Below are 16,261 nucleotides of genomic sequence, written 5' to 3'. Positions count from 1 at the left end.
AGGCTGAGGCAGGAGAATTGCCTGAACCCAGGAGGCGGAGGTTGAGGTGAGCCGAGATCGCACCATTGCCCTCCAGCCTGGGTAACAAGAGCGAAACTCCGTCTCAAAAAAAAAAAAAAAAAAAAAGAGGTCAAATACTGAGACAGTAAGAACATTATCCAGTGTAAATACAACACACAATATGGTAAAAGCTACCACTTACTGTCTACTGTGTCCCAGATACCGAATTAGGTACTTTAGGTACATTAACTTAATTTGTAGGGTAGTTACCCATGCAGTGAGTGGTACTATTCCCATTTTACAGAAGTGAAAAGTGAGGAGCAGAGAGATTGAACAGCTTACTAGAGGAAATGATAGAGTCAGTATTTGATCTGCTTTCTTTCAAAGAATAGTGCTGGAAGACCTGAAAAATACCAAGGGAACAGAGAAGTCTAAAAAACAACCAACCTCACTACTGAACTGAGTTTTTTTCTATTTGTTTTACTGTGGTAAAATATACATAAAATTTACCATCTTAACTGTTTTTAAGTGTTCGGTCTGTGTGGTAAATACACTCATAACATTGTGCAGCCATCACCACCATCCATCTCCACAACCATTTCACCTCCAGCAGAAACTGCGCACCCATTCAACACGAACCCCCGGTCCCTGCTTCCCCACCCCCAGCCCCTGGCAGCCACCCACTCAACTTTCTGTCTCTGTGATTTTGACTACTCTAAGGACCTCATATAAGTGGAATCATAGTATTTGTCTTTTTGTGCCTGGGTTATTTCACTTAGCAGAATGTCCTCAAGATCCATCCATGTTATAGCATGTGTTAGAATTTCCTGCCTTTTTAAGGCTGAACAATATCCCACTCTTTAAGTAAAATACATCACATTTTGCCTATTGATTCATCAGTGGACACATGAGTCTTCCACATTTTACCTATTATGAATAATCTGCTATGATGCTGTGAACATGTATGTCCATATATCGCTTTGACGCCTGCTTTTTTTTCCCCCTTTGAGATGGGGTCTTGCTCTGTCGCCCAGGCTGAATTGCAGTGGTGTGATCATAGCTCACTGCAGCCTCCAACTTGGGCTTATGCAATCCTCCCACCACAGCCTCCCAAATAGCTGGGATTACAGGTGTGCACCACCACACTCGGCTAATTTATTTTTAATTTTCTTGTACAGATAGGGTCTCTCTATGTTGCCCAGGCCACTCTTGAACTTTTGGACTCAAGCAGTCCTCCCTCTTGGCCTCTGAAAGTGCTGGGATTACAGGCATGAGCCACTGTACCTGACTGAAACCCCACTTTGAGAAGGGGAGTGGAATTGCTACATCATCTGATAGTTCCATTTTTAACTTTTTGAGTAACTGCTTATTAGTTCTAATTTTCTTTTCTTTTTCTTTCTTTCCTTTTTTTGGAGGATTCTTTCTGTTTGGACAGTCCTATGGCTTCAAATAAAAGTTATTTTTCTTCCTTTCTAATCCATATGTATCTATGCTTTGTTTTGTTTTGTTTTTTTCTTACTGCACTAGGACCTCAACACAATGTTGAAGTGGATAAGAGTGGCCATCCCTTCCTTGTTTCCAGTTTTTGGAGGAAAGTGTTCAGTATTTGATCATTAAGTATGATGTCAGCTGTAGATTTTTTATAAATGTCCCTTACCAGGCTAAGGGAGTTCCCTTATGTCTCTAATTCTGTAGACAGTATATATTATAATGAATGGATGCTTATTTTTGTCAGTGTTCTTCTGCATCCCTTGAGATGACCATATACTTTGCTAATGATGAAGTACATTGATTTTCAAACGTGGAATTTTTGTCCGTGTTCATGAGGGATATTGATCTTTTGCTGTAATGCCTTTGTCTGGTTTTGGTATGAGGGTAATGCTGGCCTCACGAAATGTTAAGAGAAGGCTCCTCTTCTATATTCTAAATGAGTTTCTGTAAAATTAATATTGTTCCCTTCCTAAATGACTTGTAGAATCCACCACTGAAAGACTTTTGGGGGCTTACAGTTTTCTTTGTGGGAAGGTTTTTCTTTTCTTTCTTTTTCTTTTTTTTTGAGATGTAGTCTTGCTCTGTCACCCAGGCTGGAGTGCAGTGGCACAATCTTGGCTCACTGCAACCTCCACTTCCCGGGTTCAAGCGATTCTCCTGCCTCAGCCTCCCAAGTAGCTGGGACTACAGGTACCCACCACCATGCATGGCTAATTTTTGTATTTTTAGTAGAGACAGGGCTTCACTATGTTAGCTAGGCTAGTTTCAAACTCCTGACCTCAGGTGATCCCCTGGCTGCAGCCTCCCAAAGTGCTGGGATTACAGGCGTGAGCCACTGTGCCCAGCCATATTTTCTTTGTGTAGTTTTCAGAAGTGTGATGTATCTTGGCATGGATTTCTTTTTGTTTTTGTTTTTGTTTTTGTTTTTTGGAGACAGTCTTGTTTCGTCACCAGGCACCAGACTGGAGTGCAGTGGCGCGACCTTGGCTCACTGCAACCTCCGCCTCCCGGGTTCAAGCAATTCTCCTGCCTCAGCCTCCCGAGCAGCTGGGACTACAGGCGCACGCCACCGTGCCCAGCTAATTTTTGTATTTTTAGTAGAGACGAGGTTTCACCATGTTGGCCAGGATGGTCTCAATCCCTTGACCTCATGATCCGCCTGCCTCGGCCTCCCAAAGTGCTTGGATTACAGGTGTGAGCCACCGTGCCTCGCCATCTTGGCATGGATTTCTTTGGGATTTCTTGCTTGAGATATGCACAGGTTTTTTTTTATTTTTATTTTTTGAGATGGAGTCTAGCTCTGTTGCCCAGGCCGGAGTGCAGTGTAATGATCTTGGCTCACTGCAGCCTCCGCCTCCTGGGTTCAAGCAATTCTCCTGCTTTAGCCTCTTGAGTAGCCGAGACTACAGGCACCATGCCTGGCTAATTTTTGTGTTTTTAGTACAGACAAGGTTTCATCATGTTGGCCAGATTGGTCTCCAACTCCTGAGCTCAAGTGATTTGCCTACCTCAGCCTCCCAAAGTGCTAGGATTACAGGCAGGAGCCACCATGCCCAGCCAGACAAAAAAAAAAAAAAAAAAAAAACAATTAAAAAAAAGATTTTTTAAGACAGGGTCTCACCCTGTTGCCCTGGCTGGTGTGCAGTGGCACAGTCTAGACTCACTGCAGCCTCCACCTCTGAGGCTGAAGTGATCCTCTCACCTTGGCCTCCTCAGTAACTGGGATTGCAGGCATGCACCATCACACCTGGCTAATTTTTGTATATTTTGTAGAGACAGGGTTTCGCCATGTTTACTGGTCTTGAACTCCTACTTCAAATGATCCACCCTCCTCAGCCTCGCAAAGTACTTGGGATTACGGGTGTGAGTCACCACACCCAGCCCGCTCAACTTTTAAAAATTGTATTTTTTAACAGCTTTATTGAGATATAGTTCATGTATCATATAATTTATCCATTAAAAAGTCTATAATTAAGTGGGTTTTAGTATATTTATAAATATGTGTAACTGTCACAGTTGATTTCAGAGCATTCATCACCTCAAGGAGAAGCTTTGCATCACTTAGTTATCATACGCCTACCCCCGCACCCTCCCAAGCCCTTAACAACCACTAATCTACTTCCTGTCTCTATAGATGTATTTATTCTGAAATGTTCATATTAATTAAATCATATAATATGTGGTCTATATCAGTTGGTAAACATTTAGATTGTTTCTACTTTTGGGCTATGATAAATGATGCTGCTGTGGGCTGGGCATCCCAGCACTTTGGAAGGCTGAGGCAGGCGGATCATCTGAGGTCAGGTGTTCCAGACCAGCCTGGCCAACATGATGAAACCCTGTCTCTACTAAAAACACAAAATTAGCCGAGGCAGGTTACTCTCAAGGCTGAGGCAGGAGAATCACTTGAACCTGGGAGGCAGAGAGTGTGGTGAGCCAAGATCTCACCATTGCACTATAGCCTGGGCAACAGAGCGAGACTCTGTCTCAAAAAATAAATGCTGCTGTGAACATTTATGTACAAGTGATTATATATACTTTTGTTTTGTTTTTGAGACAGAGTCTCGCTGTGTGGCCCAGGCTGGACTTCAGTGGCACAATCTTGGCTCACTGCAACCTCTGCTTCCTGGGTTCAGATTACTCTTAAGTGTCTAAGTCTCCCGAGTAGCGGGGACTACAGGTGTGTGCCACCACTCCTGGCTAATTTTTGTGTTTTTAGTAGAGACAGCGTTTCACCTTGTTGGCCAGGCTAGTCTGAACTCATGGCCTCAGGTGATACCCCACCTCAGCTTCCCAAAATGCTGGTATTACAGGCATGCACCACTGTGCCCAGCCTGTGTATATACATGTTTGAATTTCTTTTTGGGTATATATCTAGGAGTGGAATTGCTAGATCATTTGGTAGCTCTATGTTCAACTTTGTGTGGAAATCTCAGACTATTTCAAAATGGCTGTACCATTTTATATTCCCACGAAATATAGCAGGTTTCCTTTATTTATTTATTTAGAGACGAGGTTTCACCATGTTGGTCAGGTTGGTTTGAAACTCCTGACCTAGTGATCCACCCACCTCAGCCTTCCAAAGTGCTGGGATTACAGGTGTGAGCCACCACACCCAGCATTTTTTTTTTTTTCTCACATCCTCACCATCACTTGTTATTGTCTGTTTTATTCTAGCCATCTAGGTGTGAGGAGTTAGCTCATTGTGGTTTTCATTAGCATTTCCCTAATGACTAATGATGTGTGTCTTTTCATTTGCTTAAATTGGCTTTCGTATGTCTTTGGGGAAATATCTATTCAGATCCTTTGCCCATTTTTTGACCAAATTGTCTTTTTAAAATTGAGGTGTAAGAGTTCTTTATATATTTCGGATATGAGCCATGTATCCAATTATTTGCAAATATTTCCTCTCACTTTTTTTTTTTTTTGAGACAGAGTTTCACTCTTGTTGCCCAGGCTGGAGTGCAATGATGCAACCTCAGCTCACCGCAACCTCTGCCTCCCAGATTCAAGTGATTCTCCTGCCTCAGCCTCCTGATTTGGGATTACAGGCATGTGCCACCACGCCCTGCTAATTTTTGTATTTTTTTTTTAGCAGAGATGAGGTTTTACCATGTTGGTCAGGTTGGTCTCGAACTCCCGACCTCAGGTGATCCGCTTGCCTTAGCCTCCCAAAATGCTGGGGTTACAGGCATTAGCCACCATGCCCAGCCTTTCCTCCTATTTTGTGGGACGATTTTGATGTCCTTGGAAGCACGAAAGTTTTATTTTTTATCCAGCATAGTTTATCTGCTTTTTCTTTCGTTGCTTGTGAGTTTTGATGTCATATCTAAGAAGGCTTTGCCTAACTCAGGGTCACAAAAATTTACTTCCTCTGTTTTCTTCTGAGTTTTATCATTTTGTCCCTTACATCTATGACCTGTTTTGAGTTAATTTTTGTGTATGGTGCAAGGAAGGAGTCCCGCTTCATTCTTTTACACGTGGATACGGTTTTCAAATATGAATGATTCATATAGCAAAGCATCTAATGGACAAAGTTAGCTTCAATGGGTGGCTCCAATTACCAAGAAGCAGATTTTAATTGAATGAAAGGAAAACTTCCAACAGTGAGACTTGTTCCAACAGGGGAACTGGCTCCTCCAGAAGTTTTGGATTCCTCCTCCTTGGAAGTATCGGCACATCTAGTGAATGAGTGGTCAGGGCTGAAGTAGATGGGAGGGGTGAGAAGGGTCAGGGGTGAGAGGAGAAACCATTTGGCCTTACAGTCCCTTTGGCTCCCCAACCAGCTTTTCCTCTTTGCGAGATTTTCCTGCTAACACACTGACTCCCAAAAGTAAACTAAGAGAGTGCATTGGTGGTATAGTAGTAAGTATAGCTGCCTCCAACAGTATACTGAGAGGTATTATTGATACACCCATAGTGGAGAAAACTACAGAGTATATTTGGAGTATGCCTGTCATATATGTGCATGCACACCCACTAGTATAGATACCCCTGCTGGTAGAGTGCACCTCCATCACGTGTGTGCACGCCCACCCATGTAGATACCCCTGCTGGTAGAGTGCACCTCCATCACGTGTGTGCACACCCACCCGCGTAGATACTCCTGCTGATAGAGTTTATGTTCAATAGCAGAAATGTCGTTGCATAAAATTTGGCAAAGCCTTAAGAAGGGATACTAACCATTAAAAAGTTTAATATCCTGGGGAAATGGTCACAGTGGTAAATGGAAAATGCAAGATATTCATATGCTGCTAGTAGGAGTGTAATTGGAACAGCCACTCAGGAGAGCCATCTGATAGCATTTAGAAAAATTTTAAATGCTTGTGCCTGTGGCTCAGTTTTCCCTTCCTAGGATTAGACCGCAGATAAACTTAGCTTTTCTGGAGAAAACTTGTATAAGCATGCGTACAGCAACATTGTGATTACCACAAATTGGAAACAAACACAATGTCCACCAGCAGGAGAATGGATAAATACAGTGTGGTATATACTGTGTCTAGATAAGTTTTACTAGGAAGCAGAGAATACAGGAAGTATAGCTACATGTTTCAACCTGGTTGTATCATAAAAGCAAATGTTAAAGGGCAAACTGCAAGGCAATTGTACAGTATTTAGAATACGCTGCCATATATAAGGTACATAGAGTATATATCAGCATAGTTTGAAAACACGGAAAAACTCTCAAAAATGTCAATGCCATGAGAAACCAAGGAAAGCCTTCCAGAATAGCAGGGACTAGAGAGACATGACAAGTAAATCCAGTGTGGTGTCTGGCCTGGTTACTGGGCTAAGGAGAAAGAAGACCATGTAGACATTGTTGGGACAGTCGATGGAGTGAGTGTAGAGTAGATTACACAGTGCTGTTTCATGATGTCTGTGGGCTGTGGATCACACAGATACGTAGTGTAAATTGCATGAAGCCGAGTGCTGCACTTTGATGAGGTAGGGGAATGTCTAGGCTTTCCCTAGAAAATAGGAATGGTCCACAACCATCTCTTAAATGGTTCAGGGGAAAGGTGTATGTGCGTAATGGTAGAGCATGAATAATTAAAGCAGAGGGGGCAAAATGTAAACGTGGTGACTTTAAGTAAAGACTGTATGGGAATTCTTTGTAGTACTCTTTCAGCTTTCTCATGAATTTGAAATTACATCAAAATTTAAAAGTCAGCTGGGTGCGGTGGCTCACGCCCGTACTCCCAGCACTTTGGGAGGCCGAGGTGGGCAGATCACTTGAGGTCAGGAGTCCGAGACCAGCCTGGCCAACATGGTGAAACCCCGCCTCTACCAAAAAAATTTTTAAAAATTAGCAGGGCATGGTGGCGCACGCCTGTAATCCCAGCCACTTAGGAGGCTGAGGCAGGAGAATCACTTGAACCCGGGAGCAGAGGCTGCAGTGAGCCGAGATCGTGCCATTGCATTCCAGCCTGGGTGACAGAGCGAGACTCTGTCTCAAAAACATAAAAAATAAAAGTTAACCAGAAGCCTCAGAAGATACTATATGCTGTTACAGACACATGTAGTACAATTAGAAACTTGTGGCAGTGTCCTCTGATTTCAGGGTAAGGAGGCCTGTGGGCTTGAGCCTCTGTGACAGAAGCATTCAGGTCCACAAACAAATATGGCAGAGCTGTTGAGATGTGTTCCTGTTAGGTGATGGGCTCATGGGTGAGAGCATAGTATTATCATACTTTATGTTTGAAATATGTCATAAGAATACTTTATGTTTGAAATATAACATAAAATTTTAAATGCAGATCATAAACGTATGAATATATCATTAAATTTTAGTACATCTGAGTGGTAGGGAATGATATGAAGCCTTTACATTTTCTTTTCTGGCTGGGTACTGTAGCTCACGCCTGTAATCTCAGCATTTTGGGAGGCCAAGGCGGGCAGATCACCTGAGGTCAGGAGTTTGAGATCAGCCTGACCAACATGGAGAAACCCCGTCTCTAAAATTAAATAAATAAATCATTATCTGTTAAATATGTGTGGATTTTATCACAATAGGAAAAAAACAAAACTTAAAGGAAAAGAAATGTAAAGAGCCATTTGGGGGCACTTACTCAGAGTAGCCAGGCGGCAAGTGCACGCCATGCCCGGCCTTGCCCCTGCCCTCTGGTCCTGTGCCACTGTGCCATACTACGTGTTCCTTGCAGATCGGCTTCACCACCGACCCTCGGATGGCCCGCTCCTCCCCCTACCCCACCGACGTGGCCCGAGTGGTGAATGCCCCCATTTTCCACGTGAACTCAGATGACCCCGAGGCTGTCATGTATGTGTGCAAAGTTGCAGCCGAGTGGAGGAGCACCTTCCACAAGGATGTGGTCGTCGATTTGGTGAGTGACTCCAGGGACAGCACGTCCTGGGCAGAACATCTGACCCACCCACCCTTGCCCTCGGCACTCCTACGTCCCAAGGAGAGGAGCTTGTCTTGATGAGTCACTTTAGGGCTCTCTACTGCCAGGCCTCATGCAGGTTTCTTTGAGCTCCAAAGTGTTCAGGCCTATGAGCACCAAGGAATGCTTCCCAGGCGGGAGCTGTGGCGGTGAGGCAGGCCACTCATTGACGATCAGAGCAGCTCTACTGTGTGAAGGATAGACAGACAAGATCCTAATTCTAGAGGAGGTAAACTCCAGGGCAGGCAGGAGGCATGAGGAACGTGGCCATCCCTTAGGAGAGATGAAACAGGTGCCCCAACAGCACTTCTTCCCAAGGAGCCAGCCCTAGTCTCTGACATCCTGTCACCGCTCTGAGCAGGTGTGTTACCGGCGCAATGGCCACAACGAGATGGACGAGCCCATGTTCACACAGCCACTCATGTACAAGCAGATCCGCAAGCAGAAGCCTGTGCTGCAGAAGTATGCCGAGCTGCTGGTGTCGCAGGGTGTGGTCAACCAGCCTGAGTATGAGGTGTGTCCCTGTGGTTCTCTCCCAGTGCGCCTTTCCACCGCCAGGGAGGACTAGAGAAGGCAGCCCACAGGGCCAGTTCTCACTTTTGCAAGTAGTGAGGATACATGTGGGAGCATGTGAAATATTTACAACCATAGCAGTTCAATGCATAACTTTTCAAAGGATCTGGGCCACTGAGATGCTTTGTAAAGGAAGTGGGCCTTAAACAGTGTTTTGAGGACGAGAAGGGGATGTTTCCAGGTTGGGGTAATAGCGGCCCAGTAGGTTTTCTCAGATTTCACAAATCGTGCAGGGGTGAGAGGTAGGTGGTGGGTCCAGCTTGGTAAGGGGCTTGTAATCCGAATAGTAAGTGCTCGTTGGTTGTGAATGGGAAGGCCAAGCACCTGCCCCACAGACGGAGAGGGTGGCTGTGAGGAGCTGTGTCTGAGCATGGTAACAGGACAGGTCCCAGATCAGAGCAACCTGATAACAGCCTATGCTGGAGATGGAGCTTTGGGGCCCACACCTTCTTGGGACTGTACCAGGAACCAGGAGAGCTAGATCAGTTCTTTTCTATTTATTTATTTGAGATGGAGTCTAGCTCTGTCATCCAGGCCAGAGTGCAGTGGCGTGATCTCAGCTCACTGCAACCTCCACCTCCTGGGTTCAAGCAATTCTTATGCCTTGGCGTCCCAAGTAGCTGGGATTACAGGCACGAGCCACCACACCCAGCTAATTTTTGTATTTTTAGTAGGAGCAGAGTTTCCCCATATTGGCCAGGCTGGTCAAACTCTGACCTCAAGTGATCCGCTTGTTTGGGCTTCCCAAAGTGTGCTGGGATTACAGGCATGAGCCACTGCACCCAGCCTGGACCAGTTCTTTTTTTTTTTTTTTTTTTTTTTTTTTTCTTTTTCCCTTAGATGGAGTTTTCACTCTTGTTGCCCAGGCTGGAATGCAGTGGCTCAATCTCGGCTCACCATAACCTCTGCCTCCCAGGTTCAAGCGATTCTGCTGCCTCAGCCTCCTGAGTAGCTAGGCTTACAGGCATGTGCCACCACGCCTGGCTAATTTTATATATTTAGTAGAGACAGGGTTTCTTCATGTTGGTCAGGCTGGTCTCAAACTCCTGACCTCAGGTGATCCGCCCGCCTCGGCTTTCCAAAGTGCTGGGATTATAGGTGTGAGCCACCATGCCCAGCTGCCTGGGACCAGTTCTTAAGAAAAAATATGGTAAAGGATTAGGGGTTCAAACTCCGAGCAGGATCTCTACCAGCAAATGTGGGGAAGAAACTTTTGGGAGTGAAAAGAATAAAATCTTAGAAAAGCATTGTACATGTTGAGAAGGAGCAGGCCCAGAGGCTGGCCGAGTCTGAGATGTTTTGCACCCAGGAAGTGTGGGAGTATGGGTGGACACGCATGGGGTTGTGCCAGGGGTATGGTTGGGCTTGTGTGGTGGCCATCAGAATGTGTGGGGGTATGGGTGGGCACATGCAATAGTCATGCCCTGTGCCAGTCACTGCTGTGTTGTGCCCAACCCTCCAGGAGGAAATTTCCAAGTATGATAAGATCTGTGAGGAAGCTTTTGCCAGATCTAAAGATGAGAAGATCTTGCACATTAAGCACTGGCTGGACTCCCCCTGGCCTGGTGAGTGATGAAACAGTACCACAAATAAGCTCCTTTGAGGATCTGATGTAACGAGGCATCCTCTTCCCAGAAAAATTCATGCTCCCCACTTTGTACTCACAATACACAGTTGTGTGCACCATTTCAGCAAACCTCCCTGCAGACCCTAGACTGAGACCCCTGCACTGTTTTCTGGGGAACACAGTGCGAGCTAGCTGTCTCTCACCCTGCTTCTCCCCAAAATCATGCGTCTGCCAAGGTGTGGTCCCTGGAAAGTAGAGCAGATGTCATGCCTCAGTTGTCCTTCGTCTCCTAGGCTTCTTCACCCTGGATGGGCAGCCCAGGAGCATGTCCTGTCCCTCCACGGGTCTGACGGAGGATATTCTAACACACATCGGGAACGTGGCTAGCTCTGTGCCTGTGGAAAACTTCACTATTCATGGAGGTAACAAGCTCTGTGCTGACCTGTGGAAATGTTGAAGCCCAGGCCAGTGGCGATGACTATTGAGGACTCTGACCTTGGCCCCCATCATGTGTCCTGTAGAGACTCCCTTCCTGCCCTGCTCAAGGCCTCTGGGGTGGTTGGAGGGAGCCACTTCTCTCACTCTCTACCCTTAGCACGATCCTACACTTCCTCAGTAGTAAAGGAGAGACTGAGGTCACAGCTTTTCCAATGAGTCAGGAACCCAGAAACTATACAAGTGAAAAAGGCTCTGCTCTTGCCATGGGCATGCTGAAAAGCAAGGCAGGCATGTGCAGGCAGGGCCTGCAGCAGCTGGTAAGAGCCATGTCTCTGCAGGGCTGAGCCGGATCTTGAAGACTCGTGGGGAAATGGTGAAGAACCGGACTGTGGACTGGGCTCTGGCAGAGTACATGGCGTTTGGCTCGCTCCTGAAGGAGGGCATCCACATCCGGCTGAGCGGCCAGGACGTGGAGCGGGGCACATTCAGGTAATGTTCTGAGTGGTCTTGTTTGCCCTCCAAAGAGTAGGAGATGGAAAGGGAGGGGTTCTGGTGTTTCTTTTCCAGAAGACAGCTACTGAGTCCCATTGCTCTCAGGCTGAAAGCTTCTGTCCCTCATTTGCTGTGGATGCTTCTGTTAAGATCTGGGTGGGGCTGCATTCTGCAGCTGCCTAGTCAGAAGTCCAGGTCACAGAGCGTGGCATCTGCTGGTGCTTTGTGTGTGTCCCCAGCGTATTTGCTTGTCAAGTCAGAGCTCCTGGTTATTACCTCTGTTGTCCTGTCTCAGCCACCGCCACCATGTGCTCCATGACCAGAACGTGGACAAGAGAACCTGCATCCCCATGAACCACCTCTGGCCCAATCAGGCCCCCTACACCGTGTGCAACAGCTCACTGTCTGAGTACGGCGTGCTGGGTGAGTGCCTGGAGCCACCTCACCAGGGCCTCTCCCCCACCCAACCCCCCCCAGCCCACTGGCTGGTGTCCTGGACGTGGTTTTCTCCTTCCTTTGTCCCTTGTAGGCTTTGAGCTGGGCTTCGCCATGGCCAGTCCTAATGCCCTGGTTCTCTGGGAAGCCCAGTTTGGTGACTTCCACAACACGGCTCAGTGCATCATCGACCAGTTTATCTGCCCTGGACAAGCCAAGTGGGTGCGGCAGAATGGCATCGTGTTACTGCTGCCACATGGCATGGAGGGCATGGTGAGCCTCTGGCCCTTCCCTGCCAGACCTAGCACTTGGGAAGGGCCTAGGTAGGACCCCGACCCCAGAGATTGGCACGAGAACCAGTGGCTCACACCAGCCTCCTAAGGGCTCTGCTGGTGCTTTTCATCCGTCTCAGATGGGATGTCACTTCAGAAGGCCAGAGTAGCCCATCTGGATATGGCTAGCATGCCCCATCCCTGCTGGTGCAGACTCCCTAGACGTGCAGGCATCCAAGTGTGGAAACGATGAGGAACCAAGTGCTTTGCCGATGAGGGGGAAGGAACCGAACACTGCCATCAAGAAAAAAGATAACCAGAAATGAGCTAGTTGGCTAAGGAGGAGGAACGGCAAATGCGGCAAATGTCAGTACGCAGGAGCTCCTAAACTGTAACTCGTGTGTCTGGTTCCAGGGTCCAGAACATTCCTCTGCCCGCCCAGAGCGGTTCCTGCAGATGTGCAATGATGACCCAGATGTCCTGCCGGTGAGTAATACGGGCTCCGTCAGCCTAGTTGTGCTCAGGGTGTCTGATAGGAGCCCTGGGGAAGGACATGCTGTCTGGACATCCTGAGGTGGCAGACTATGGCTCTGTCCTTTCCTCTATCCTGGGGAGCACGCATGGGTGGACAGGTGTGGCCCCATACCTCTGGGCTCCCTGGGATGGGAGACTTCCTCAGAGCACAAAGGAAGGTGCAGGGAATGCCTCCATTGGCTTCCTGCTATTGCTGCAAGCACAGAAACGCCATGTGAGCCCCTCAGCACAGACTCCTGGGGGATGCTCCCGGACCCTGATTCAGGTACATACTTAAGAGGAGAGAACTTGGCCGGGTGCAGTGGCTCACGTGGTGCTCCCAGCACTGTGGGAGGCCAAGGTGGGCAGATCACAAGGTCAAAAGTTAGAGACTAGCCTGGCCAATATGGTGAAACCCTGTCTGTACTAAAAATACAAAAATTAGCTGGGTATGGTGGTATGCGCCTATATTCCCAGCTACTTGGGAGGCTGAGGCAGGAGAATCAAATCCAGGAGACAGTTGCAGTGAGCCAAGATCACGCCATTGCACTCCAGCCTGGGTTAACAAAGTGAGACTACATCTCAAAAAAAAAAAAAAAAAGGAGAGAACTTTGGGGTGATTCTAGTGAAACTTTAAGAACTCAAAGAACCAGCCCAGGCAACACGGTGAGACCCCGTCTCTACAAAAAATATAAAAAATAGCTGGGCGTTGTGGCACATACCTGCGTTCCCACCTACTTGGGATACTGAGGTGTGGTGATTGCTTGAGCTTGGGAAGTCAAGGCTGCAATAAACCAAGATCGTACCACTGCACTCCAGCCTGGGTGACAGAACAATCAATACCCTGTCTTAAAAAAAAAAGAACCCAAAGAAAATGATTAAGAGTCAGTGTCTAAGGAAAATTAGAATAGGTTTTGGGTAGAACTTGTGTCTCTTAAAGTAATATCTATTTCATGCTGGGCAATTGCTTTCAGAGAAATAGGAGGGATTGAGTGGGACTGAGGCTCTCCTCCAGGGTCTGAGGCTGGTCAGCAGAGCTTGCTGGACTCACATTTTAGTGTCGGATTACGTCTCCTGGTGAGTCAGTGTGTTAGGCCATTCTTGTGTTGCTATAAAGAAAAACCTGAGACTGGGTAATTTATAAAGCAAAAAGGTTTAATTGGCTCACACTTCTGCAGGCTGTACAGGAAGCATGATGCTGGCATCTGCTCAGCTTCTGAGGAGGCCTCAGGAAGCTTATAATCATGGCAGAAGATGAAGTCGGGGAGCAAGCATGTCACATAGCCAGAGCAGGAGCAAGAGAGAGTGGGAGAGAGGTGCCACACACTTTAAACAACCAGATCTCGTGTGAACTCAGAGTGAGAACTCACTTATCACATAGCCCAAGCTACGATCTGAACACCTCCCACCAGGCCCCACCTCCAGCACTGGGGATTTCAATTCAACATGAGATCTGGGCAGGGACAAATATCCAAACTAGATCCCCTGAGGGCCCCTGGGTGCCCCAGAAGACTCAGTGCTACGTCCTGGCCTCTGGCCATTTCCTTCCTTGCTGCAGGACCTTCAAGAAGCCAACTTCGACATCAATCAGCTGTATGACTGCAATTGGGTTGTTGTCAACTGCTCCACCCCTGGCAACTTCTTCCATGTGCTGCGACGCCAGATCCTGCTGCCCTTCCGGAAGCCGGTCAGTGGCAGGGCCTCCCTTGCTCAAACAAGGCCTGGCCCTGTCCTGTTGGTGCAGGAAAGGGCTCCTCCGAGAGCCTCTTGCTTGGGGTTGGCTAGGTGGGCACCTGCAGTGGGGGCTATGGACAGGACCTGGCGTCAGGGAGCCTGGCCCCTCCGCCTCACTACTGCCATGAGGGAACTGCATGTTTTGCAAGTCCTCTTCCCCAGCTGGGCCCCTGCATGCTGCTGAGCACCACGTGCAGAGCAATCACATAGGCTGCAGGCTCCAGCCTGGTGGGGAGGACGGATGTTTGAACAGGTGGTCGTAGGGGGTGTGCTGAGCTCTGGAAGAAAGGTGAGCCCTGGCAGAGGCCAAGGGAGTGCAGGGTCCAGCTCAGGAGCCAGGGAGAGCGACTCCTGAGCTGGGTGTTGAAGGGTGAGTAGAAGCTAAGTGGAGGGATAAGTGGGAGAACTGATTCCTAAGAAGGAAGGAGTGTGGGGGACAGCCCAGGGAGAGTGCCCTGCTGCCCTGGGATGCCACAAAGGTGGGGGTGTGGGGTGGAGGCTCACAGCTCGGAGTGTCCCCAGCAGCCCAAGGGCCCACAGGGTAGAACAGCCCTGGTGCTTCTTGGTGCTGGGCCGCATCACAGCCTTAGATGGACTTTGGGTATCTTTTGAGTGCATTTGCTCTGCAGCTGCCAGGGAGAGGGTCAGAGCTCTTTCCTAGGTACAGAGAAGCAGGGAGAGGAGGATTGGGAGTCCACGCAAGCTGAGATGGGCCCTGCCAGGAGTGGATGCCTGGCTAAGGGAGGTGAACGGCAGGGAAATTGGTCATCTTTCCTTTTTCCTCCTCCTCTGCCTCTTCTGACCTGAGGCTCCTGTTGAGTGGGAGGGCAGGTCGTCGTGTTTCATGGCCTGAAGGTCAAGGCTTGGGCAGCCTTTCTTTTGACCTTCCTTCTGGGGAATCTTCAGAATCTGATCCTTCACAAGCCTGTTGTTCTGTATTTCAGTTAATTATCTTCACCCCTAAATCCCTGTTGCGCCACCCCGAGGCCAGATCGAGCTTTGATGAGATGCTTCCAGGTGGGTGTGAGGGAGACGGGCATTTCCTAGGGGAAGATACGTTTGGGGCTTCTTGGCTGCTGCTCTTTTGTAGCTCGTGGGGCTGACATTTGTGATTCTTACTGGCTCTTCCCAGATTTTTGGTTGTAAAGACCCATGATACATGGCTGGGTGTGGTGGCTCACTCTTGTAATACCAGCTACTGGGGAGGCTGAGGCAGGACAATTGCTTGAACCTGGAAGGTGGAGGGTACAGTTAGCCAAGATCACACCACTGCACTCTAGCCTGGGTGATAGAGTGAGACTCTGTTTCAAAACAAAACAAAACAAAATAAAAAGACTGAATAATACTCCATTATATGTGTGTGCCACATTTTGCTCATCCATTCATCTGTCGATGGGCACTTGGGTTGCTTCCATGTTTCAGCTATTGTGATTAGAGGAGCTGCTGTGAACGTCGGGCGTACAAATATTTCTTTGAGTCCCTGCTTTCAGTTATTTTGAATATATACCCAGAAGTAGAATTGCTGGACCATATGGTAATTCTATTTTTAATTTTTTGAGGAACTGCCACACTTTCCACAGTGGCTGCATTTTACATCCCAACAGTATATGAGGATCCCACCATCTCTACAGCCTCTCAGCACCTACTATTTTCTGGGTTTTTTTTCATAGTAGCCATCTTAATGGGTGTGAGATGATATTGCATTGTGGTTTTGATTTACATTTCTCTAATAATTAAGTGATCTTGAGCATCTTTTTATATTATTGGCCATTTGTATATCTTCCTTGGAGAACTATCTGTGAAATCCTTTTTTTTTTTAGTGTTTTTTTTTTTTTTTTTTTTTT

At 47.5% G+C, this 16,261-nt stretch overlaps 1 protein-coding gene across 6 annotated transcripts in view; it reads left to right on the top strand.

Annotated features, from left to right (window-relative positions):
- The window catches only part of OGDH (oxoglutarate dehydrogenase), a 90,504-nt gene that overhangs the window by 70,188 nt on the left and 4,055 nt on the right, over nucleotides 1–16,261 (top strand). For all 6 annotated transcript variants that reach the window (XM_032244334.1, XM_032244338.1, XM_032244336.1 and 3 more), the window contains 10 exons: nucleotides 8,154–8,333; nucleotides 8,755–8,907; nucleotides 10,429–10,531; nucleotides 10,827–10,955; nucleotides 11,310–11,460; nucleotides 11,759–11,886; nucleotides 11,993–12,171; nucleotides 12,585–12,656; nucleotides 14,242–14,370; nucleotides 15,362–15,434. In XM_032244334.1, the coding sequence (XP_032100225.1) occupies nucleotides 8,154–8,333; nucleotides 8,755–8,907; nucleotides 10,429–10,531; nucleotides 10,827–10,955; nucleotides 11,310–11,460; nucleotides 11,759–11,886; nucleotides 11,993–12,171; nucleotides 12,585–12,656; nucleotides 14,242–14,370; nucleotides 15,362–15,434 (1,297 nt within the window). The remainder of the gene's footprint in view (nucleotides 1–8,153; nucleotides 8,334–8,754; nucleotides 8,908–10,428; nucleotides 10,532–10,826; nucleotides 10,956–11,309; nucleotides 11,461–11,758; nucleotides 11,887–11,992; nucleotides 12,172–12,584; nucleotides 12,657–14,241; nucleotides 14,371–15,361; nucleotides 15,435–16,261) is intronic.

Source organism: Sapajus apella, unplaced genomic scaffold, assembly GCF_009761245.1.
Source record: "Sapajus apella isolate SASKATOON/1434 unplaced genomic scaffold, GSC_monkey_1.0 scaffold54, whole genome shotgun sequence".
Classification (NCBI taxonomy): domain Eukaryota; kingdom Metazoa; phylum Chordata; class Mammalia; order Primates; family Cebidae; genus Sapajus; species Sapajus apella.
Note: the sequence above shows the minus strand (reverse complement) of the source record. Positions and strands in the feature narration are given on the sequence as shown.